This window comes from Bubalus kerabau, chromosome 7 (assembly GCF_029407905.1).
Source record: "Bubalus kerabau isolate K-KA32 ecotype Philippines breed swamp buffalo chromosome 7, PCC_UOA_SB_1v2, whole genome shotgun sequence".
In the NCBI taxonomy this organism is placed as follows: Eukaryota; Metazoa; Chordata; class Mammalia; order Artiodactyla; family Bovidae; genus Bubalus; species Bubalus kerabau.
This window is the reverse complement of record NC_073630.1, coordinates 63,975,781-63,999,013: the sequence shown is the minus strand read 5'-3', so window position 1 is coordinate 63,999,013 and position 23,233 is coordinate 63,975,781. Positions and strand designations below refer to the sequence as shown.

The 23,233-nt window shown below is 44.0% G+C and overlaps 1 protein-coding gene across 29 annotated transcripts in view; it reads left to right on the top strand.

Moving 5' to 3' along the window:
* Nucleotides 1–23,233, top strand: part of APBB2 (amyloid beta precursor protein binding family B member 2) — a 377,507-nt gene that overhangs the window by 261,713 nt on the left and 92,561 nt on the right. For 25 of the 29 annotated variants that reach the window (XM_055588384.1, XM_055588383.1, XM_055588382.1 and 22 more), the window contains 3 exons: nt 3,273–3,335; nt 3,718–3,803; nt 3,898–3,958. In XM_055588384.1, coding sequence (XP_055444359.1) covers nt 3,273–3,335; nt 3,718–3,803; nt 3,898–3,958 — 210 coding nt within the window. The remainder of the gene's footprint in view (nt 1–3,272; nt 3,336–3,717; nt 3,804–3,897; nt 3,959–23,233) is intronic. The other 4 variants (XM_055588388.1, XM_055588387.1, XM_055588386.1 and 1 more) reach the window with 1 other exon arrangement.

Here is a 23,233-nt window from a genome sequence, read left to right as displayed (position 1 = left end):
CCCCTTGGACCCCATCCTCAGGAGAACTCTGTTGACGTTGTCAAAGGACCAACTCTTAGTTTTCTTCCAGCAGAAGGACAGTGCATCATCTTTGTTTGATTTGAGGAACTGCTTTCTAAGATCCCAGAAGAGAAATCTAAAAGAAGAAAACTCTCAGTAGTTGAAGTTATACAGTCAGATTCCCTTAAGGGGTCATGAAGGGCACCCTGCTGAAAGGTCTTGAAGGGTCACGGCAGGTGCCATGCCCCAGGTGCTGGGTGAGTCCCCCAGAAATAGGATTTTGGGGCTCTCTCAGACCTGAGCATGATCACCATAATCAGGATAAGGGCGGCTGCAGCCTGGCCAGGGTCACGGCAAGCACCAGGAGAGTATGTGCCCACTGTAACACTGACACCAGCACCTCTCAGCCGTGCAAGGCTTTCTAGCTGCATTGCCTGAGAGATGATCCATGAGAGGCTGTTGCTCACACCCGATGGTCTCTGTTCTCCCTTTATCTCTATCCTGTGTCTGTCTTTCCTAGGTTACTCCACCTGCCTTTCCTCTTTTATTGCCTTTCTCTTTTCTTTCATCCCTCACTCCTATCACCCAAACTACAGACTTTCCTTAGAACCCAAGCGTCTCTGTTGGTTTCTTTTTTCTTTAAATTACTAGCTAAAATGTTGTATTCTCTCTTAATTAAAAAAATAGATGAATAGACGATATCGTTCTTAAAATTTAAGACAAGTTGTTTTTGTCCTTCATTGCCCTTGATTTTAAAAAAGAAAAATTACAATCACTTATGTGAAGGACAACATTTCTCATCTTCATTGTCAGTGAAAATTTTAAATTTAGGAGGGAAAAAAAGACTGTCTTGTTCATGGTAAATAACACTAGTTTCCATTTTTCTTTGCTTGAGTTCCGTGCTAAAGGGTTTATTTAGGAATACGTATATGTTATTTTAAGATGTTGCAAAATCACTGTATATCACCTTTGTTTATTTAAATCTATAAAATGTGATTGTTGGAAGTTTGCCCACTGATTCATGTCTCTGTAGCATGAGAGCTGAATTCATACAGTCTTAGAAGCATAAAAGACTTTTACTTTACCGGGACTCCTGCATCCAAAGAGTAAATATATATATATAAAAATTTAAACACACATGTACAGAGAAATGTTTGATTAAATGCCAGAGCCTTTTCTGAATACTTGTTTTTAAAAATGCTCTTCTTTCACTCTCTATAATCCCAACACAGTGTTTTTTGAATATGATTTCTGATTTCAGATTACTTTTGTCAGACACATGCCTTTTAAAAAAATTTCTTCACAAGAATGCAGTTAGGGAGAACACAAAACCCCACATCCATTTTAGGGGGTTCACAGTACTCTTGCCTGGAAAATCCCATGGATGGAGGAGCATGGTGGGCTGCAGTCCATGAGGTCGCTAAGAGTCTGACACGACTGAGCAACTTCACTTTCACTTTTCACTTTCATGCATTGGAGAAGGAAATGGCAACCCACTCAGTGTTTTTGCCTGGAGAATCCCAGGGACAGGGGAGCCTGGTGGGCTGCCATCGGTGGGGTCACACAGAGTCGGACACGACTGAAGCAACTTAGCAGCAGCAGCAGGTCCCCCCAACTGACAGGTTGAAGATTTTCCTGTAATATTTTCTCCTTAGTGAAAACCGAATACTTTTTGGAGGATGGAGGGAGGAAAGAGGTGAGGGGCTGGACAACTTTCCTGTTCTGTGCTCGGTAAAAGAGATCGTTTTAAAAAATACATAGACCCAGTGGTCTAAGTTTGAAAAAGTGCAGGTCAGCTGCCTAATCCAGAAAAGAAAGCAACAGTGACGCCAGCTGTGCAGTGATGATAGATCAAATTTGCAATGATTTTGCCCTCAGAGAGGCCTTCAGAGCCAAATAAATGCATTTGTCAACACCTGGGACGTTTGAACTCAGCCACTTCTGTTCTGAGTGGCTTTGAAACTTGTATTCATTGTGTGTCGAAGCTATGGGTCAGTATTACCATCTCACTTTCAAAGAACTTTAGTTGAAAAGTTACCTAGTGGAAGAGTTCCTCCTGTTGACTTATTCAAGAAAAGAGATCTGCCTGACAAATCAATGGAACAAGTTCGTGAGAGTGTACCTGGGTGTCTTATTAGTATCATTTAATTCCCCAAACGTCACATAAAAAATATTTGAATATTCAGTTAATGGAGTAGAAAGAAAAAAGATGGTCCCATGTTATCCGAGGTGAATAAAAGAAGGAGTCGTTTAGATTCTAGGTCTATTATAAGAGGTTTGCCAGCAAGGAAAGGCTTCATGCTTTGTCCTATAACTATGCTTGCTGCTGCTGCTGCTAAGTCGCTTCAGTTGTGTCCGACTCTGTGTGACCCCATAGATGGCAGCCACCAGGCTCCTCCGTCCCTGGGATTCTCCAGGCAAGAACACTGGAGTGGGTTGCCATTTCCTTCTCCAATGCATTAAAGTAGAAAGTGAAAGGAAAGTCGCTCAGTCATGTCAGACTCTTCGAGACCCCATGGACTGCAGCCCACCAGGCTCCTCCATCCATGGGATTTTCCAGGCAAGAGTACTGGAGTGGGGTGCCATTGCCTTCTCCAATAACTATGCTTAGGAAAGCATTTTGTGACTGAATATTAATTTGTGAAGAGGCTTGGGTGGCAAGGAAGTACACCTTTGTATGAATGAGAGGAATTTACATTAGATTGTCTAGACTCTTTTTTATTAGATTAAATCTCAGGGAGATGAGGTCAGGCAGGGTGCCTTACCCTCCTTTATTATTGTTTTTTTCTGAAGTGGAGATAATTGGGCCCCTAGTTTTGTTATGCCCCTAGCTATGGACACTCCCCAGTTTTCACCCAACTCATTGACCAGCATACCTCAAGAAAACAGTTCTTTTGGTTAATAGGAGAGAAAAAATTCTTATGGAATTAGGTGTGCTAGGGCTTTAATACTTTGGTGCATATTGTGTGCTTTTAAGACCACATGTAGATAGTAACTTCCCTGTCTGGTAATAACATTCAGCCATTCGTCTTGGTAAGTAATTAAAGCGCCCTCCTGCCCTCCTACCCTGGGCCTCTAGTGATGATGTGGATCTAGGGAGAGCAAGCTACGTGTTGCTGTTAGAGTGAATTTGTTCCCTAACCCATCCCCGTGAATATCAATGCTAACAACAGTGTCTTGTGTGTGTGTTTTCTTTTCTTTCCTTTTTATTATTTTCTTTTTTTTTTTTTAAATCAATGTGCTTTTTCCTATGTGAATAATTGTATGTCTAGAAACAGCCATGGAGTGATTTTGCTGTTCTGAATGGGGGAAAGATTAATAGTGACATTTGGAAGGCAAGTATATTGTCAGATTTTAGCTCATTCAATATTTTGTCCTTTTTGCATGGCTGTGGCTGCATCTTCTTTGTGAACATCATGCACTCTGCAGGGACGGACTGAGGGGCTTCTGGCTCAGGCGGTGGGGCTCACACATGTCGCTTTTTTTGATGTCTCCCATTGTGAATGCCTTCAGGCTGGTCGCCCCAGGCTCCTGTTGTCTCGTAAGAACCGGCATTTGCACCGAGCCAGCATCAGCAGCCCACGCATGCCTTTTTTTCTGCCTGAGCTCACGTACACTCTCTGCCTTGCGCTGGGAGGATTTCTCTCCCCTCTAATATCTGAGGCCGTGTCCTAGGTCTCTGCCTTTGTGCATTAACAGGGATCTCATTTCCTCTAGGATTTGCACGCGGCCACAGTCAACCCGGACCCCAGTTTAAAAGAGTTTGAAGGAGCCACCCTGCGCTATGCATCCTTGAAACTCAGGTAGGGCATTGGACGTACCTGCCAGAAGGTGTAGCTTTGTGCAGCTGGAGATTGCAATAGAATCCTAAGTCCCATTTTCTGTTTTTCTTTCTAGACATGCTCCACATGCCGATGATGATGATTCTTGCAGTATCAACAGTGACCCAGAAGCTAAGGTTTGTAAGAAATGTGCTTTTAGTGACCAGGTTATAGTCTTGCATCAGAATAATGACTTTGGATAATGGCCCAGTTTTTATAAACTGTCAACCCAGACCCACTTAATAAGCAATTATCCCTGAGTCCTCTCTCGGTTGCTAATCTCCCTAACACTTAAAGTAAATCCTTTCAGCCAAGTTGGGTTTGGGAGGGTTTCTGTAATCATCACAACTCTGCTTGTATCTCACTCCATCAGTTCTTTGTGCAGCACGATAAAATTATTGTTTGAACAGGTGGGCTTCAGAAGCCTTTGAAGATAAGCCAGGCTCTACCCTGTCATGCAGTGGAAGGGGACTTGAACAGGTGCTGTGGACCCCTCACGCCCATCTCCTCCAGGGCAGCTCATACATTGCACAGTGAAAGCTCCTTGCCATCCCTGTCGTAAGCGCTGGCCTGTTTTATGGTGGAAAGTGAGAGTGAACTTGTGCTCTGGACTTCTGGTGCTGGGTATGAGCTGTGACAGTTGTACATTGATCCCTGAGAATCAGGGCCCTGTGTTTCTCTGTGCAGGCGCTCACTTGATGTTCTTAAAGCTTTTATCTTTGCCTTTGTGTTCTCTAAGCAAAGTCCAGTGAGGTGGTGGAGAGTACACTGGGGGGCTTGGAGCCTTGGCTTATGCACAGTCCTGCCACCTCCCTACCTCTGCTTCTCGGTTCCCTGTTCCCCTTTTCTTGGCACCTCAGGCTCTGCCAACCTCCCTATCCCTGCCCCTACCCACTGCTTGCTGTTGCCTTCAAGCCCGGTATGGGGCTGGGTGTGAGCCCGGGGAGGGTTGTGTTAGGCACACAGTCTCCATGGTGTCTTAGGAAGGAGCAAAGTAGTGACCTGCCCAACCTGGGCAGACAGCATAGCGGTGTGTTCAGTGGGTGACACAGTGGGGCCCTGCCCACTCCCAGCCCTGGTACCTCGCATCCCCTGACACAGGTGCTGTAATAGACTGGAGTGTCGTCCGTTTACTGTGAGCTAGGGTGGTGGGTCCATGGGAAAGGGGATTCCTGGCTCAGTTTCCCCACTCTTGGCCAGGGCGTGGTACATCATCCCAGCAGCTGATGGTCTGTGGGGATGAGCAGCCTGTGGTGGTCTGCACTCACCCTGTAAGTATCCCCATCCTCAAGAGAGCCCAACACTGAATACATGTGAAAAAACACCATTAGGAATCTAGAGAAAGAACGCAGAAGAAAGGAAAAAGCTTCATGTCAATACTTTTTTATAGCTTTTTTCCCACTGCTTTTTAAACACATTTTCATTTGCATCTTATGTAGCAAGACCTAGATATTCTTCTGAATCCCAAAGCAGATCTATGTCGATGCATAAAACAGCAAATAGGTTCCTGTAGCAGCAGTTAAGGGGGGGACCACCAACCAGGTTCAAAACCGTGGCTCCTAGGCTGGAAGCTGCCACATTGCCATTGGTTCTGTAAGAATCCCAGGGCTCGCAGTTGAAATCTCCGTTGCCCTTAATTTGGTGAGCTTTGTTCTAAGCACATACTGGTTGGATGATGGCTACTCCAGAGCCAGCGGTGTTCTGAACAAGTTCTTGGTCTGCTGCTGCTGACACCCTGACCTTTAAAGATAAATTGTATGGTGAGAAAGGGAAGGAACACAGTAACACAGGAAGGCGAGCTGTGAATAATTTGCTTTTCTACCGGGTGTTTTACAAGGGCTGTCAGCAAAGGTTGAAGGAAGAAAGGTGAGCAGCAGCATCATTTTGCTTTACCCGGAAGGGCTGGGCCAGAGATGTCTGTAAAGCTGAGTGTGAAACTGATGAGAGTAGACCGGGAGGGTGATGCACAGAACGCGGATCAAATTAGTAACAGGAATAGGAGGCCTGGTTGAGCTGTTACCTAAGATGACACTTTCTCTTTTTCCTCCCAGTTTATTGCTCACTGAATTCTCAATCTTCCCCCGTTCTATGGCCAGCATGTCTATTCCAGCACCTATTAGGAATCTGTGTGAATAAGGAGGCTTGGCTTTCTCATAAGTAACTGAAGTTGTACCTAGTTCAAAACAAAAAGTGTGTGTATTGTATTATTTATTTTATTTTATATCCTTCTTTGTTCCATAAAAGATCTGAGGAGACTTATAAGAACACTTAGAAGCCACAGAAAACATAATGGAATAATCAGTGCATCTGTCTGTACTGGGACAGTAGATGGAGTTAGGACAGATCAGACTGGGGAGAAGGAAAAAGCGTGGTTTTCAGCGTATAGGACTTGGCACAGTTATGAACATTGACCTTTGGGTTCATTTTTGTGCTTCCTGGTGATTATTTACATTGAGGATTCTTAACAGTAAATGGTATGAATTCCTGTAGGGGCATCTCAGAATCTTGTAAGAACTTCTGCAAACAATGCATGCTTCAAACTCCCTCACCCCGCCCCTAGGTCTAGGGGACCTAGATTCTGAAGGTCCCCCTGCTATAGAAAGTCACTGGCACTCTTGGGGACCCCAAGCTTGTTGGGAGGAGAGAAGGGTTTCAGACCCCTGCCCTCCGTGCCTGCACTGTGCATGAGGTAGAAGCATCTCAGGTCCTGATGGAATAGAATGGTTTTTCCAGGGATCTATTATAAAATAATTGTAATAATGAATATTTATTGAGTACTAACTTTTTGCCAGACATAATCCTAAAGACTTCATTGCTGTTAACTCTCATCATCACAAAAATTCAAGGGATTCAGTATCATTATTGCAGATAAGGAAACTGAAGCATAGGAAGTTAAGCAGCTAGTTAAATAGCAGAGTCAGGATTTGGCTCCAGAGCCCATGCTCACTAGATTGTCCCCCAAAAAGTCTCAATTGGAGCTTCTCTTAGGGGCCACCATCAATTAATGTAATACTCCAAATATATATATGTATATTTGGAGTATGTATATAGATACATACACACACACACTTATGTACACAGAGAACGCGAGGGAGAGAAAAATTTGAAATTTGCTCATTGGAAGCAAAGGGCAAACCCATTTCAAGTAAATTGGTGGAGAATTATGACAGTGTGGACCAGCTTTCTGGTCTGACTTGAGTCAGAGGTGAAGTCTAGAAGTGAAACAGATGAGCCACAGGTTTTTTCAGACCATCCCTCAGTGGTGTCATTTCAACCAGGCTTTTGATAAAAGTTGGGCTGAAACAGGAGGAAGGACTGGGTTGGGGGGGGGCAGTGGTGGCTGGAGTGGGGCTCATCGAGTGGCTTGCAGTTGGCAGAGCCACACACTTTGGATGCCCCACACACATGGAGTCCCTTTGGGGAAATTGAGGAGTCTCGCTGTGCTTCTCTGGATGCAGGGTCTCACCACCCTGCGATGGAAGTGGGCCGGGGGAGACCCTGCAGGGAAGGCTCAGATAATCCTTCAGTGCTGTTTCCAGCAACACTAAATGAAATTATTGTTTACAAATTGGGAATAAGTCCGTTGGTTTAGAACTGACATTGATGAGGCCACTTTGGAGGGGTTCCCCATTGCCACCACCCCCTGGCCTGTCCCATCTGCCTCTTGGTTTCTCCTTGCCTGTTTATGCTGCTGGGGCACCTAAGGAGGCGAAGTGGCAAGATTTAGGTTCCCAGATGTTCAAGCTTTCCATAGACCTAAAGATATCTAAAGGGTATCTTTAGTTAACCCTTTCCATTCTTTTTAATTTGCCAACAACCCGGAAACTGAGTGCCCCGGAAACAAGCAGAAGGTGTCCTAATTTCTTCAGGGGAAAAAAAATTTTTTTTTAATTTCATGTATGATGGAATTCTAAATACAGTCCCTGGAGAATAAATAGATTGTTAGAGAAAGTGTCTTCCTTACTCCTTCAATGAAACCTAGTTGCTGGAAAAACAAAAGTTGTTTTTAGGCCATCAGGATGTGAATACTTCCAAATTCCCTCCAGCCACTCTGAGTCTAAACATCCTGAATATCAGTTGCTCAGTGAAAATCTAAGTACCAGCGTAAATGATCTCTTCTCCCCACACCACCTCCCCCTTCCCACAAGAGCAAAGTATTTTTATAACTCTGACAGTGTTTTATGAGCCGACCTACTTTTTTATGCAGTGAATGTGTTTTTTAGTTGATTGCCGTGTATGCATAAGTTTGTATATAATTCTGAGCTCTTTAACTTTTTCTTTTAAGATAATTATATATTTATACAAAAGTCACCAAGACTAAGTTCGCATATTACCTTCCACCTATCTTCCCATAATAACATCTTCATAATCATGGACAATTATCCAAAGTAAGAAAATAATGTTGAGACCATATTACTAACTAAAATAGGCTTTGTTCATTCCCATTTTCCAGTGTTTCCCACCAAGACCCTTTTTTTGTTCTAGGACCTAATCCAGGATACTACATTGCATGTACTGAGCTCTTAAAAAATTATTTTACCTGTTCCTTTCCACAGTTCTCAGATTTATTATTCTTAATTCTGGTAATAATATTCTATTTAATTAATTGCGCCGTAATCTGTCTAAACACCCAGTAGTCATACAATTTCCAGTGCTACAGAGCAGAGCTACAACTTCATAAAAATAGGTGGCTTTTTTCCCCTGTAAATCATTGCTTTGGTACAGATTGCTGAAACCAGTATTACCAGGTCAAAGGCTGTCAGCTTATGGCTTCTGTCACTTATTGCAAAACTGTTTCTCGGAGAGGCTGCAGCATGTAATTCCATCTGCAACGCCCCAGAGGACACCTGTGTCCGCTGCCCACTGTTCTCTAGGCTTTGTCATTTTTATTTATTCACATTATTAGTTGTATCGCATGTGAGCTACTACCAGGATCCTACTTTAAATTTCCCCCTCTTAAATGATCAACTAGGACATTTGTTTTGACAGTTACAAAACCCTGCGTTTATTATGGAACTCCATGTTTCTGTCCTTTCTTGGGTGTTTTTTCCTCTTGCTTTTCTCTCCATTTTTAAAATGAAAACTTTAGTTTGGGATAACTTGAGAGATACAGAAAAGTGGCAAAGATAGTACAGAGAGTTCCTATATTCCCATCACCCAGCTTCCCTTTCTTTTACGTAACCGTTGTGCCCTTGTCAAAACGGAATAGTGGTGCAGAACTATTAAGTAAAATCTATCCTGATTTTACCAGTCATTCTTCTAGGTCTTTCTTTGGTTTCGGACAGCGCAGGATGTTTAATCTCTCTGCATTTTTAAATTCAAAACTTGGTTTGTAATCTCATTATTTTTTCTTTGTCTATTTTGTGTCACTTTTCCATGTGAAAATGCTTTTCTTAAACTTTTCATTTTATATTGGAGTATCATTGATTAACAGTGCTGTGTGAGTTTCAGGTATACAGCAGAGTGACTCAAGTTATACATATACATGTATCTATCCTTTTTCAGATTCTTTATGTGAAAATGTTTTTTAAATGTTTGTATATCCAAACATTTTGTAGCTAACTGCCTTTTGTGCTTCATTTGTCAAGAAGGCAGTTTCTTGTCATGTTTGGGTGGCCAGGTCGCTTGCACTTATAAATTTCCATAATTCCGCAGTCTACCCCTGTGCTCATCCTGCTTTCATACCTTAAAATCCTAATTTAGCCCTTTGAAACTTTCCTTTTCTCATGGCATATGGCTTATTGCTGGCCAAATGCTTGACCAGAATGAGTAACACTAAGATAAATCCAGTTATAATTAAACTGTTGAAAACTGAATGCTTTGAAAAATACGTACTAATTCCGTAGAATTTCTTCCCTTTGTGTCCCTATGCTGGACTTCTGTAAAGGAAGTGTTCTGCCATCTTGTGGACAGTATTGAAAATCACATCCATAGAGAAACTGGCATTTCTTTTGGACTGAATTGCTTGTAGCTTGTTGTTCGGTCTCTCAGTCGTGTCCGACTCTTTGCGACCCCATGGACTGCAGCATGCCAAACTTCCCTGTCCTTCACCATCTCCTGGAGCTTGCTCAAATTCATGTCCATTGAGTCAGTGATGCTTGTAGCTATAAATGACATTAAAGATGATCTGATGGGCCTCCTTTACAGGTGAAAAGGTAAGCTCCAGAAATTTTGAGTACATAACTTTACTAGGGTCACACAATCAGTGGTGGAGATGGTATTCGAAGGCAGTCTCCTGGGCCTCTGATCACCCCATCCTGCTGTCTTCTCTGAGTGTATAACAGATCATTTTCAGGATATTTGTGAGGAGAAGTAATTAGATCTGCATTTAAAACACTGCTCTTTGGCATCCATGACAAAGGAACTGGGTAAGGAAGATGGTATTGTCCCAAGCATTAAATTATCTGGGTTTCAGCTTCCTTGGCTGTAAAATGAATATGTTATTAAGTCACTTCTGGTTCTGAGGAATGAAGTCTGGTTCTGAGATCTGAAGTGGAATGAGCAGTCCTGATCTCTGGCATCTGGAGATGAAATAGTTCCGTCTGCTCTGTCTCCAGGTCCAGAGAGAGGGCTGGGTTGGAGGGTTGGAGGCAGGGCTGGCTCCCTTTTCTGACCTCACTCTCCTCCTGCGCCCTGCACTGTGTCGGGCACTAACATGCAGTTTTCCTGCAAATGCAAGGCACCATGGTTATTTCCCACGTATTACAGATGAGAAATTCATGCTTCAAACAGGTTAAATAATTCTTTTATCACAGCCAGTAACCTGTGGAACTGGGACTCTAGGTTTGTTGCATTTGACTCCACAAAGTCTGAGTTGGTGTCCGCCGACTCCCAGTGACCATTTCCATCAGCTTTACGGTCACTGGCTGTGTGACATTTGGAATGGAGGTAGCAGGAATATTGGAGGTAAGGCAGGGTAGGGGGACCAGAGGGTCACTGCTTCAAGACAGACCCCCTCCCTTCCTTTCCACCGTCCCCCCACATTCACGTGGTCCAGTCCTTTTCAGTGCTTTCAAACTTTCCTGCCCACGTTGGCAAATTCAAATTCAGTTGTCCTGCGGCCAGACTGCAAGGTACTGCAATTCTGCTAAGCTCTAGCGTGCTGCTGATGCTGCTGGTCTGTACACAACATGCTGTCAAGTAGCAACAGTAAAAAGTTTGAAATCTGGTCAACAAGGCTTTGTGTTCACGCATCCTCTGCAGTCTTTGTATCCAGGACCTCCCAGTTCAGTCATGGCCACTTGCAGCCAGTTCTCAGTGTATCAGGGGTGTTTTTCCCAGGCATTGCTTTTTGTGAAAGCTTTGCTTGTCTCCTTCCTCTTTTGTTATACCCTGGCCCAGATGGAGACAAAGGGGGAAGAGATGATAACAGATCAGTAGGTCTGGTAGAGCTACTTTCAGAAATGAACGATGAATGAACTTGAGATTCCAGTATTTGTATGTGAGCTTTATTTATCTGTGTCCTCCCTTGGTTCCTATTAGAATAGATTTTCCCGAAGTAATTATATTAGTGGCTACTGACTAGATTAGCACTAATAGATAAACAGGAAGGGTAGGGAGTATCTTTTCTCATTCAGGTTTATTTCTGGTCTTTGTAGCAAGTTCGTTATCATTACTTAGCATTTATATGGGATTTTTTATGTCTGAGTATAGTTCTTAGAATTGATTTTTGTTCACATGGCACTGGTTTTTTTCTTTCAGAAATCTTCATCTGTGTGAGAAGCTTGGGTTTGATTTCTGTTGTTGACTCATTAATTGAGTCAAAAACATGTATTGAATCCTGAATATTAAAGGAGAAGTTGTGTGTTATAATGGCCAAGAGCATGGACTCGGGACCCCAGCTATTTGGGTTCAAAGCCAGACTCTGCTGCTTACTTAGCTGGGTAACATTGGGCAAGGTACTTAGCCTCTCTGTGCCTCAGTTTCCTTATCTGGAGAGTGGGAGTGATAATAGTGCCTACCCCACAAAGCTATGGCAAACATTAAGTGAGCTGATACAAACATAAGATAATATGTCAAGTGGTTAGAACTATCTCAGTCATACTTTCTGCATTAGCCATTGTGACTCAGCTCTTACAAGGAGGAGTGGCTATGATCCCTGCCTTCAAGGGGAAGAGAGCAAACAGGCCAAGTCAGTGCTGAGCTCTAGTGCCATGGATGGATGCTCTGCCAGGGACATCTACCCTGGCTGGGAGTAAGGATGGCTTATGTGGCTTTCCAGAAGGAAACGAGGCCTTAACCAATGAGTGTACTTGGATTGCAATGGGATTTGGTGATTCTCTCCCCAGATTTATTGATTTATTTATGGCTGCACTGGGTATTTGTTGCTGCATGAGGGCTCTCTTTAGTTGAGTAGAGTAGCAGGGGCTACTCTAGTTGTCCGTGGGCTTCTCCTTGCAATGGCTTCTCGTTCTGTTGACGCGGAGCATGGGCCTCAGCAGTTGCAGCTAGTGAGCTCAGTAGACCAGGGATCCAACCCATGACCCCTGCATTGGCAGGTGGATTTTTCTTAACCACTGGACCACTAGGGAAATCCTCCAAAATTTAAATGTAAATACAGAAGATTAAAAAATAATTTCCTGTGTAATTTTGTGTTGATTTTCAGCAAATGCTTCTAGGAACAGGTCTGTTAAAATGAGACCATCTATATTTGTCCAGTACTGCAGATAACAATTGTTTCTGCTATATTTTCCTATGTACATGTGTAATCAGATCAGATCAGTCACTCAGTCGTGTCCAACTCTTTGTGACCGTGTGCAGCACACCATACCTCCCTGTCCATCACCAACTTCCAGAGTTCACTGAGACTCAAGTCCATCGAGTCAGTGATGCCATCCAGCCATCTCATCCTCTGTTGTCCCCTTCTCCTCTTGCCCCCAATCCCTCCCAACATCAGAGTCTTTTCCAATGAGTCAGCTCTTCGCATGAGGTGGCCAAAGTATTGGAGTTTCAGCTTTAGCATCATTCCCTCCAAAGAAATCCCAGGGCTGATCTCCTTCAGAATGCACTGGTTGGATCTTCTTGCAATCCAAGGAACTTTCAAGAGTCTTCTCCAACACCACAATTCAAAAACATCAATTCTTCAGTGCTCAGCCTTCTTCACAGTCCAACTCTCACATCCATACATGACCACAAGAAAAACCATAGCCTTGACTAGACGAACCTTTGTTGGCAAGGTAATGTCTCTTCTTTTGAATATGCTATCTAGGTTGGTCATAACTTTCCTTCCAAGGAGTAAGCATCTTTTAATTTCATGGCTGCAGTCACCATCTGCAGTGATTTTGGAGCCCAAAAAAATGAAGTCTGACCCTGTTTCCAATGTTTCCCCATCTATTTCCCATGAAGTGATGGGACCAGATGCCATGATCTTCGTTTTCTGAATGTTGAGCTTTAAGCCAACTTCTTCACTCTCCACTTTCACTTTCATCAAGAGGCTTTTGAGTTCCTCTTCACTTTCTGCTATAAGGGTGGTGTCATCTGCATATCTGAGGTTATTGATATTTCTCCCAGCAGTCTTGACTCCAGCTTGTGTATTCTCCAGTCCAGCGTTTCTCATGATGTACTCTGCATAGAAGTTAAATAAGCAGGGTGACAATATACAGCCTTGATGTACTCCTTTTCCTATTTGGAACCAGTCTGTTGTTCCATGTCCAGTTCTAACTGTTGCTTCCTGACCTGCATATAGGTTTCTCAAGAGGCAGGTCAGGTGGTCTGGTATTCCCATCTCTTTCAGAATTTTCCACAGTTTATTGTGATCCACACAGTCAAAGGCTTTGGCATAGTCAATAAAGCAGAAATAGATGTTTTTCTGGAACTCTCTTGCTTTTTCCATGATCCAGCGGATGTTGGCAATTTGATCTCTTGTTCCTCTGCCTTTTCTAAAACCAGCTTGAACATCAGGAAGTTCACGGTTCACATATTGCTGAAGCCTGGCTTGGAGAATTTTGAGCATTACTTTACTAGCATGTGAGATGAGTGCAATTGTGTGGTAGTTTGAGCATTCTTTGGCGTTGCCTTTCTTTGGGATTGGAATGAAAACTGACCTTTTCCAGTCCTGTGGCCTCTGCTGAGTTTTCCAAATTTGCTGGCATATTGAGTGCAGCACTTGCACAGCATCATCTTTCAGGATTTGGAATAGCTCAACTGGAATTCCTTCACCTCCACTAGCTTTGTTCGTAGTGATGCTTTCTAAGGCCCACTTGACTTCACATTCCAGGATGTCTGGCTCTAGGTCAGTGATCACACCATCGTGATTATCTGGGTCGTGAAGATCTTTTTTGTACAGTTCTTCTGTGTATTCTTGCCATCTCTTCTTAATATCTTCTGCTTCTGTTAGGTCCATACCATTTCTGTCCTTTATCGAGCCCATCTTTGCATGAAATGTTCCCTTGGTATCTCTGATTTTCTTGAAGAGATCCCTAGTCTTTCCCATTCTGTTGTTTTCCTCTATTTCTTTGCATTGATCGCAGAAGGCGGCTTTCTTATCTCTTCTTGCTATTCTTTGGAACTCTGCATTCAGATGTTTATATCTTTCCTTTTCTCCTTTGCTTTTTGCTTCTCTTCTTTTCACAGCTATTTGTAAGGCCTCCCCAGACAGCCATTTTGCTTTTTTGCATTTCTTTTCCACGGGGATGGTCTTTATCCCTGTCTCCTGTACAATGTCATGAACCTCATTCCATAGTTCATCAGGCACTCTATCTATCAGATGTAGGCCCTTAAATCTATTTCTCACTTCCACTGTATAATCATAAGGGATTTGATTTAGGTCATACCTGAATGGTCTAGTGGTTTTCCCTACTTTCTTCAATTTCAGTCTGAATTTGGCAATAAGGAGTTCATTGTCTGAGCCACAGTCAGCTCCTGGTCTTGTTTTTGCTGACTGTATAGAGCTTCTCCATCTTTGGCTGCAAAGAATATAATCAATCTGATTTCGGTGTTGACCATCTGGTGATGTCCATGTATAGAGTCTTCTCTTGTATTGTTGGAAGAGGGTGTTTGTTATGACCAGTGCATTTTCTTGGCAAAACTCTATTATGTGTAATAAACTATACCAAAACATGGTTGCTTAAGACAACTATTTCGCTCATGAAACAAATTTGGTGGATTCAGGAATTTGGGAAGGGCTCAGTGGTGCAGTTCGTTTTTAACCCACATGGAGGCATCTGGGAGCAGGTGAGACTGGAGAATCCACTTCCATGATGGCTTCTTCACTCACATGCCTGGTAGCTCAGTGTTCCTAGGCCACTGTCTCTCTTCATGTGGCATCTCATCCTCCAGAGCCCCTCCACGGGGCTTGGAGTTCTCACAGAGTGGTGGTCTTTGGGTAGGCAGGTATACTTCTCATGTGGTATCTGGCTTCCAAGGAGTAGGAAGCTGAAGCCAGCAGGTGAGATGAGGCTGTTTCAGGAAACAGCCCCATGTCACTTCCACTGTACTCCATGGATCAGAGCAGTCACAGCCCAGACCCAGTGGTGGAAACACGGACTCCACCTTCTCAGGGAGAATGTCATGGTCACACTGCTAAGAGCATGTGGGACGGGGGAGCTTTATCATTGACATCTTTGGGACATACAGTCTATGACAGATGTCATTCTCATGTTTTAGTCATTCGGTGAAAATGCCCTCAGTGAAGGGTATGGCTGTCAACACAGTTGAATCAAGAAACCAAGGCACAGAGCCAGTGATGAACATACCAAGTCCTGGCCAAATGAAATGGCTTTCAGGTTGACATTCACAAAGAGAAAACAAGGACCATCTCGTTAAGCCTTAGGAGAGGTGAGCGGAGCACAGAGAGGCCGCGTCATCTGCCCAGGAGGGTATAGCTGGTCTGGGGAGAGCAGGACTCAAGCCAGGCTCCTGACTGTGGACCAGCATGATTTTCTGCTGAGCAGAGCGGCACTCGCTGCCTCTTGGACACTGAGCCAGTGGCCTTCAGTACTCATTTTGTCTCCCAGCCCAGAGGACAGCTTTTGTGTTTCTACAACTGTTTTCCTCCCTTTATTTGCCAACATGACCACGCATAATGCTGTGTTTCCAGCAGAATCACGGCTCCTTTTCCCTTAGAAACTTCTGGTCACTTCACTTGCCTGAATGAGCAGTCGAGGAATTGGCAGCCGTGTGAACCCTGGGTTTTGAAAGGCGCTGTTGAAACGAACTGCATTGTTATCCCACCGCTGGCAGCTGCGCCCTGCAGTGGGCAGGTGCCTGGGAGGCTAATTAAGGAGAGGCAGACTTCCTCCTCCTCCTGAAGGAAGGAGGCAAGTCAGTGATGGGGGCCCCCAGCAGCCGTGGCAGAGGTGGGCGTCCTGGCCCCGTGAGATCCTGGTCGAGAATTCCGGGTTGCGGGTGGTCGCAGAGCTGAACATCCTCCAGCAGAAAGAGCAGCAGCAGCAGGGCCTTCCAGGGAGAGCCAGCTGCTCGGGACCTAGGGGTCCTGAAGCTAGCATTCCAAGCAACACGTACTGGGCATTATCTTCCCAGGACTTAATGCTGGTGCCAGTATTGATGGAGTACTGCGGCCATTTCTTATTTATTTTCAGTTAATGAAATTGACAAAGAAACAGAGATTCCTCCTAGAGCACTATTAGAATGATTCAGACACTGAGGCGTTTTAACTAAGCCACACTGTTCTCTCACTCTCTTGCCTCCTATTTAAAATCTCATCAGAGTATGAAGCCACAAGAATCAAAGACTGAGATCTTTCTCTGCTCCAGGTTCTGGTGCTTTTAAGGAAATGGTTTTAATAGTCAGGCTCGTGTATTTTCGGTCTCTTAAATTGACACCAAGGGTGACAGCCCTCAAATTGTCTGCAACCAAGTCATCCATCCAGTCGTTCTGTATACGCAGTACTTAGTCAACAACTGTGCTGTGCAAGATGATATAGTCAATCAGATCGAGGAGGGGAGCAGAAGAAGATAATAGCAGAGACAGTGGTGGTCTCATTTAAGAATGACAGTTACGATGTTATTGAACTTAAAGAAGGGAGAGATAATTTGCAGCTATAAGTGGAATTTCAGTTGCTTTGTGTTGAAGGAGACATTTGAGATCAGTTCACTAAGCATAATCCATAAATAGTTTAACAGCGTTATGTGTCCATCAGCAGATGGATGAAGAAGATGTAGTATATCTATGCAATGGAATAGTATTCAGCTTGTCACTTGTGACAATGTGAGTGGACCTTAAGGGTGTTACACTAAGAGAAAGACAAATACTGTATGACGTCTCTTCTATGTGGAATCTAAAAAAGCTGAACTCATAGAAACCGAATAGCCCCTGGTGGTTGCCAGGGGCTGGAGAAGAGGGAGATGGGAGATGTTTAAGGGTACATACCTGCAGCTGGGAGGTAAATAAATCCTGGAGCTCCAATACAGTGTAGCGATTATAGTCAACAATACTGAATGGAAAATGTCAAAGTTGCTAAGAGACTAGGTCTTGGTTGTTCCAACAGAAAAGAGAAATGATAAAAATGCAATGTGATAGAGGGGTTAGTGAACGCTACGGTGGTGATCTTACTGAAATATACTAACGTATCAGCATGCTGTTCCTTAAGCTTACATAAGGTTATATATCAATTATAGCTCAATTTTTGACTATTTAAAAATAATTCAATTTGACCTTAAGAAATCCTCAGACTGAGAATCACTTCAGTAAAACTGAACCAGCACATTCTTAACCCAGATCTCCAGCCAAACAATGCTACAGTTCACCTCCTGTGGGCACAGAGCAGAAAGGTGTCGCTTTGGGTTCCTTTAGAGTCGCTCATTCTCTCAGCAGACCTGCTGCTCAAGAAGGGGATACAGGTCCCCACCTGAGGCCACTTTTCTGCTCCAGCCACATTCCTAGTGGTCAGTTTCACCAGCATACTACCCCCGTCTCTAACAAAGCTGAAACATTGGCCTATTGTAAGTGACACACGGCCCCTAGAAGCCAGAATATATGGTTTCTCAAAAAGCCTTTCTGAGAGCTGTGATTTTGTCAGAGCTGTGAGTTCAAATGAGAGCGATAGCAACCTAGAGCTTGTTTTATAGAAAATTTCAGTTTTCCCTCTTCACCTAATGCTATGAGGCAACGCCACTTAGTAAATAAAATACCTTATAAAGAAGACCTCTCTCCTGCTGCAGGTATTCTAATCCATGTCTGCCACGTTTTGGTTGAGATGTGGAAACAATGAAACGAATGGATACCCAACGTAGACCTTGATCGTTTGGCAACGGTAGAGGGTGGGTGGAGAAGGTAGCTAACAGCTCTGGCTCCAGCCGTATGCTGGGCGCTTTACTTGCAGTAGAGGCCGTCTGATTCTCGGAGCAGCCCTGCAAAGGAGGGTGGCATAGTTCCTCCCATCTTATGGATGAGCAAATTGAGATTCAGAGACCCCAGGTCACTTTCCTAAAATGACGAATCTATTCTGTGGATGAATTTGAACCCGATTGAAGCCAACTCTAAAGCCTGTGTTCTGATAATACCAGTGATGGTTGTTGATGTTCATTGATCATTTAGTGTGTATCAGTTCAGTTCAGTCGCTCAGTCCTGTCCTACTCTTTGCGACCCCATGGACTGCAGCACGCCAGGCTTCTCTGTTGATCACCAACTCCCAGAGCTTGCTCAAATTCATGCTTTTGTATGGGGGTACACATATACCAGGGTGGTTTGGGGCTAAAGTCAGAAAAAGCTCGTTTTCTTTCAGGCTTATCTAGCACCTCTGTGAAAAGCAGTTGCGACACCCACATCCTGCTTCCAGCGCCTGCTTTCTGCAAGCCCTATGAGCTGTGTTCTCTTATTTCTCCTATATTTAGTTGAAACTGAGGCACAGAATCCTGCCCACAGTTCCACAGCTGATAAATGGCAGAGCTGAGATGTGAACCTGGGCAGCCTGGCTTCAGAGACCAAGCTTTTCACTTCTGGGCTGTGCTTCCTCTCATGGAGGTGAGCCTTCCCATGGCCTTGCAGGCATGCCAATGGAAGATGGAGAGGAAAAAAATTATCTTTTGTGTGTGTGTGTCTGTGTGTCTGTGTGTGTGTGTTAGTGGATTGTCGAAGCAGCTGACTCCCAGTGAAAGACCAAAGAGGAAAGAACAACCAGAGCCTTTGTCCCTAATGTAGGGCCATGTTCCAAGGGGAAAGGGTATGAAATAGGAGCGAGAATACCCGGGTTCTGGCCCCAATACTATTCTGTGACTTTGTAAACTTCTCTGGACATCACTTATCTCATATGTAAAATGGGATGGCACTAATGCCTAGTTGGGATACTCATAGTGTTACTATGAAGACAAAGTAAGATGTTATAGAAATGCTTTGATGTATATGACATGTGATTTTGGTCTTCCAAGAGTTTCTTTAGAAAATTCTGATGTAATGGTTCCCAGCAGACCAATCAGTCACGGTGAATTACTCATTTTTGCTGCTGTGTAGGTCCCGTCAGCTAGAGGCAGTGTGGGGCTGAGCCCAGTCCCAAGCGTGCCATCTTTAGGCCACCCTCCCTCCCTCTCTAATCCAGCTGGTTTGGGAATCATTTTAGCAATTGGCGTATTATAGCGTGCTGTAGCTTAAGTGAAGCAGGATTACTTTCGTTTTTTCCGACTTTAGAAAATAAAACAAATAATGTCTGGTAACACACTGGTTATTAATGAAAATGCAGACTGCTGTTGCTGCTAAGTCGCTTCAGTCGTGTCTGACTCTGTGTGACCCCATAGACGGCAGCCCACCAGGCTCCCCTGTCCCTGGGATTCTCCAGGCAAGAACACTGGAGTGGGTTGCCATTTCCTTCTCCAATGCGTGAAAGTGAAAAGTGAAAGTGAAGTCGCTCAGTCATGTCCAACTCCTAGTGACCCCGTGGACTGCAGCCTACCAGGCTCCTCCGTCCATGGGATTTTCCAGGCAGGAGTACTGGAGTGGGGTGCCATTGCCTTCTACAGAAAATGCAGACAGTACCAGCTTATACAAGTTATATGAGGGATTTTTAATCTAATTTTCAGAAAGGAGAGAATGACAATAGGAATAAAGAATTTCCTCTGTGTCAATGGAGTTGAGTGTGTGGTGCCTCATTTAATAGACAAAACAAATCCTGAAACAGTTTTTAACTGGTTACAGTTGTGTGTGTATGTGTGTGATTTCTCACTTTACACACAGCATATTACTCTACCCTTCTTCTGTATGTTAAGGCACATTTATGTAAATCCTGCATCAATTCAGAATCCCTCAGCGGTTCAGCCCAGATGGCAGTGACTTGAGTTCAGTAATGAGAGTCTTCTCTTGGCAATGCCCAGGGAGAAGCCAAGCCTAAGGTTGGTCTCAGACCTCTGAGTTCTGGTTGAAAAGCTTTGGGCTTCAGCCACCAGGAGCTTTAGATTAGCTTTAAAACAAAGCAGAAACAAAAATTCCAAGGTTCTCTGTATTATTGACATCAGAGTTGCCCTCCTTTTACAGGAAACTCTAGATTGTTCCTTCCCTGGTTGCTACTTCTCCCCAGTGGTTGCAGTGATTTCAGAATTTACAAAGACTGCCAGAAATGGGGGATTGCAGCAGAGTCTGGCCTGGAGTCTGGCCTGCTGCCGTTAACAGCATTAAAGCACTTATATTGTCCACAAGATAAGTGTAGATAAATAATGTAGCACCTATAAAACATTTTCCCCAAAATCTTTTTTTAAACTTATTAAACACATGGGGGTGAGGGGTGGGGGGAAATTGACACAGGAAGCTCAGAAATTAACCATTGGCCCATAGTTTTTTTTTTGTATCACATTTATGCAGAACCTCCATGTTCCTCTGGAGTTCTTTGCAGACCTCTCTCTGTGGAAGGTTCACGTCTGCCGAGATGAGCGCGTGCCAGTGCTCACTTTGTACTGGCGGGGTGGGGGTGTGCTAGGTGAAGCTGGTCCCCGTTTTCCCCAGAGGAAGCTGTGTAGAATTAAGGTAATGTGATTTTGCCAGCACTGGGGCCCTCCACATTGTTAATAAGTGAAGAGATTCTCAAGAGAGAAATAAACATTTTATTTTGTGTCCTCTTTTATGTGCTTAAGTAGGAACTACCTTCTTCTCCTTCAAGATGTAAAGACTATTCCCAAAGCAATTTGAGAAGTGGGACAGTTGAGGTTCTCATGTATTGTTGGGAATAAGTTTCAAAGAGGTTGCATTTTGCATGCAGAATCATAACTTGGATAGCACCTCTAAGGTGGTCATCTCTGTTGAAACAGGAACATCACTCGGGACAGTTAATCCAACATCCTGGTTTTAAAACTTTGCCCCGGGGGTAAAGAGCCCACAGCCCCCTTGGTAGAGTTTCCTTGTTTTATCCCTTTATGTTGAGAAGTTCATCTACCTCATTACAACTCACTCAAATGTGTTCCTTTTTATGGCTGAGTAATATTCCACTGTGTGTATATATATGTACCACAACTTCTTTATCCATTTATCTGTCGATAGGCATCTAGGTTGCTTCCATATCCTAGCTATTATAAATAGTGCTGCAATGAACATTGGGGTACATGTATCTTTTTCAGTTATGATTTCCTCAGGGTATATGCCCAGTAGTGGGATTGTTGGCTCATACAGTAATGTTTTTTCTTTCTTTCTTTTTGGCTGCACTGGGTCTTTGCTGCTGCCCGTGGGCCTTCTCTAGTTGTGGTGAACAGGGGCTACCCTCTAATTGCAGTGGGCCGCCTTCTCATTGTGGTGGCTTCTCTTGTTGCAGAGCAGGCTCTAGGGCGTGTAGGCTCTGTAGCTGTGATGCACAGGCTTATTTGCTCCATGGCATATGAGATCTTCCCGGATCAGGGATCAAACCCATGTCCTCTGTGTTGGAAGGTGAATTCTTAACCGCTTGACCACCCGGGAAGCTCCATATGGTAGTTTCATTCCTAATTTTTCTAAGAAATCTCCATACTGTTCTCCATAGTGGCTGTATCAATTTATAGTCCCACCAGAAATGCAAGAGGGTTTCCTTTTCTCCACACCCTATTGTACAGAGTGAAGTAACTCAGAAAGCAAAAAACAAATATCGTGTATTAACACTTATATATGGAATCTAGAAAGATGGTGCTGATAAACTATTTGTACGGCAGCAGTGGGGATGCAGAAATAAAGAACAGACTGTGGACACAGTGGGGAAAGGAGAAAAAAGCAAAAGTGAAAGTTGCTCAGTCACGTCCGACTCTTTGCGACCCCATGGAATTCTCCAGGTCAGAATACTGGAGTGGGTAGCCATCCCCTTCTCCAGGAGATCTTCCCAACCCAGGGATCAAACCCAGGTCTCCCACACTGCAGGTAGATTCTTTACCAGCTGAGCCACAAGGGAAGCCTGGGGGAAGGAGAGGGTGGGATGAATTGAGAGAGTAGCATTGAAACATATGTTACCATATATGTTACCATATGTTTACATATGTTACCATATGTAAAATAGATAGCCAGTGGGAATTTGCTATATGACGCAGGGAGCTCAAATCAGGTGCTCTGTGACCTAGAGGGGTGGGAGGGAGCTGCAAGAGGGAGGGCACATATGTATACCTATACATATGCATTCATGTTGATGCATGGCAGAAACCAACAAAGTATTGTAAAGCAATTATCCTCCAATTAAAAATAAATTTATTTTTTAAAAAAGCACAATCACAAACTATAGAATTTAAAAAAAAAGTTCATCATTCCCTCTCTCCAAATTCTTGTCATTCCAGAGCCCCTGCTCATTACTTGATGCCCTATGTAGAAGGAGGACTTTGGGTTGCATCTTCCCCAACACTTTTCCAGCTACTTCTCCATAGCTTTTCTCATTCTTCTCTGAAAAAATTAATGCAGACTTCCTTCGCCTTTCTTTATAATTTATATTGCTTTAGTTCGTTTCAGTGACTTTTTTTAGGAGACCCTGCGTCTTCTCATTAGAAGAAAAAAATGAATCAACAGATATTAAGTGCTGCTGATGTGTGTGGCACTTACCTAGGCATTGTGGGAGACGAGAAAAAGCACACACAGGGGTCTCATCTCAGGTGGCTCCTGGGGGAGGTGGCAAGGGGGAGAATCAGAAGACCCCATTGCCTACCCATACCTGCCACTCATGGGCCGGGAGACCCTGGGTGAGTCACTACCCCTTGATGGGCCTCATCCATCAAGCAAAAGGGACAAGCAGAGCTTGCAGTTTGGCTCTGAAAACAAGGCTTAGAGGACACTGGGGCATTAATTCAAAGAACATCAGAGCATTAAGAGATGAGCTACTGTTTCTACAGTGGAAACCCAGGAAAGAGGGAGCTGAGTTTGTTGATGAGTCTTCTCCTTGAACTTGGACCAGCAGTCTGCCCCAAATCACTGGACCTCCACCCCAGGTCCATTCAGGGGGCACAGCTGCGCTGTCACACAGATGGCATAATAAGCTTTGGGCAACATCAGGAGCTGTGGGGACCTGAGGTCCCCAGACCCCGAGGCTGGGT